General features: G+C 65.5%; 2 protein-coding genes across 2 annotated transcripts in view; one reads left to right on the top strand and one right to left on the bottom strand.

Moving 5' to 3' along the window:
• The window catches only part of F751_5065 (hypothetical protein), a gene marked incomplete at both ends in the record, with an annotated part of 2,512 nt that extends 1,478 nt beyond the window's left edge, over positions 1-1,034 (bottom strand). Inside the window, 2 exons of the mRNA XM_011398808.1 lie at positions 8-171; positions 221-1,034. Coding sequence (XP_011397110.1) covers positions 8-171; positions 221-1,034 — 978 coding nt within the window. The remainder of the gene's footprint in view (positions 1-7; positions 172-220) is intronic.
• F751_5066 (hypothetical protein) lies at positions 989-1,273 on the top strand (the record flags this gene model as incomplete). The annotated part of the gene is made up of 1 exon (XM_011398809.1): positions 989-1,273. The coding sequence occupies one exon, from the start codon at positions 989-991 to the stop codon at positions 1,271-1,273; it is 285 nt and encodes a 94-aa protein (XP_011397111.1).
• Between the last annotated feature and the right edge of the window lie 648 nt (positions 1,274-1,921).

The raw sequence follows: 1,921 nt of genomic DNA on the forward strand, positions 1-1,921 counted from the left end.
CGCCCACGCCGGAGAGCATGGCGCCCACGGCGGCCGAGGTGCAGACCACCACCGTCGCGCCGTCCTTCAAGCCCAGGGTCTGCAGCGCGAAGCCGGTGGAGGAGAGCGCCAGCGAGGCGGCCAGCCCCAGCGCGGCAGCCGCCGGTCCCCAGGCGGCCGCCAGCGTGAAGCCTGCTCGAGGGAAGGGGGTGTGTACAGGGGGGATGTTGCGGCGATGCACCGATGCCCGCGTCAAGGGTCTGGCCCGGTGTGTGCTGGGATCGAGGGGGGTGTGGAGGTGCCATGCAACGAGGCTGCTCAGCTTTGTTCCACAAGCGGGGGAGTGGGGCATCCACCCGGGCCAGGCACGGGGGGGCCACTGACGCTGGGCTGCACCGAATATCAGGGCGTGCCCATCTCCACAACCCCCCTCCCAAACACAGAAACAATCCTCGTCCGCGGCACGCCTGATCCCTCGCACCCGTCTTGCAAGCCCCCGCGGACAGACCGAAGCATGCCCCGGCCTGCAGGCCCAGGGCCGCGCCGGTGGGCCGGGCGCGGCGGCCCTTGGCGCCCTGGGCCTGGCGGGCGGGCGCGGCCAGCATGACCGCCAGCATGGCGGCCATGCCGCCCAGCACGCCCAGCATGCGCAGGGGGGATGGGGCGTCGGCGCCTGGGCCCCCCGCCTCGCCCCCAGAGGTGGCCCCCAGCACCAGGGTGCCGGCCGCGGCCAGGGCCGCCGCCGCCCAGTCCCAGCGGGACAGGCGCTCCCCAAGCACGGCGTGGGAGTAGAGGCTGAGCCCCACCAGGCCCACTCCCGACACGGGCTGGACCACGGAGACAGGGGCCAGGGCGAAGGCGGCCACCTGGATGACGCCCCCGGCGACGTCCGTGGCGACCCCGGCCAGCCAGGTGGGGCAGGCCAGGTACTGGCGCAGGACCTTGGGGTCCCTGGAAAACCGAGGCAGGCCCAGGGTAGCCTGTTTTTGCAGGGCCTTCCCAATGGAGGATGCGGTGGAGGCCACCACCGTTATCAGGATGGCGAGCCACAGCATGGCGCAGGCCCCGGGCCCCGCCGAGGCTCACCCCGGGGCAATCACGAAATCATGCCTGGAGCAAGGGTGGTCGTGTGTGGGTATGGAGCATCTCCACTCGTCCCTGCGGACGTACATCTGCGGGGACCATGTGCGCGCGTTGTGAAATTTGTACTCATTCCAACCGACAGATAGGCCCGCGGCAAGGAGGATGCATGGAGCGACCGAAGCACTGCCTATGGAGTGAACTGGTCTCGTAGACGGGAGGATTATAGCTAGGTTCATTCCCTGCAGCCGAGTCATGGTCTATCTACGGTAGATCCTCCTGATGGTAGGTTTGGGTGTCAGCCTTGCCGCTGTCATTTTACAGATGGTAAGATACTGCATTGCAGACAACGAAGAGATCACCCTGACGCAAGGAGGCTCCGCGTGTTACAAGGGGAACGGCCAGAAGTTCCAAGTCTCTTCTTTGGCGACATCCATCCGCAAAGAGAGTGTTACAGGAGATTCTCCTCATGCAACATAAAAGATGTACTCCTGGGATGTGAGGGATACATCCGTGCCTGTGGGGTCAACTTCAAAATGCCATGATTGATCGTCGCTAAGTGTATAAGACTTTTCTGTGATGTATGTGGTGTCGTGGGAACCAGACCAATCCCAATGGTACTGCTCAACGCCACTCAAGAAGGCCTTGACAGTGCCAGACGTGTAGTTTGGGATGCTGACTACAAATGTGATGAATCCCGTACTACTGTCTCAAGAGATGCTGGCTTCGGGGAGGGCGGGCGGTGGAGGGCTGGGAGGGGGTGAGGGGGACGAGAAGGGGGAGGGGTGGCGGCGGGCTGGGAAGGAGGAGGAGGCGAGGTGGTGGGCTGGGGAGGGGGTGGAGGATGGTGGCGGGCGTGGGT

The sequence above is a fragment of the Auxenochlorella protothecoides genome (genome assembly GCF_000733215.1).
Source record: "Auxenochlorella protothecoides strain 0710 unplaced genomic scaffold scaffold56, whole genome shotgun sequence".
Classification (NCBI taxonomy): domain Eukaryota; kingdom Viridiplantae; phylum Chlorophyta; class Trebouxiophyceae; order Chlorellales; family Chlorellaceae; genus Auxenochlorella; species Auxenochlorella protothecoides.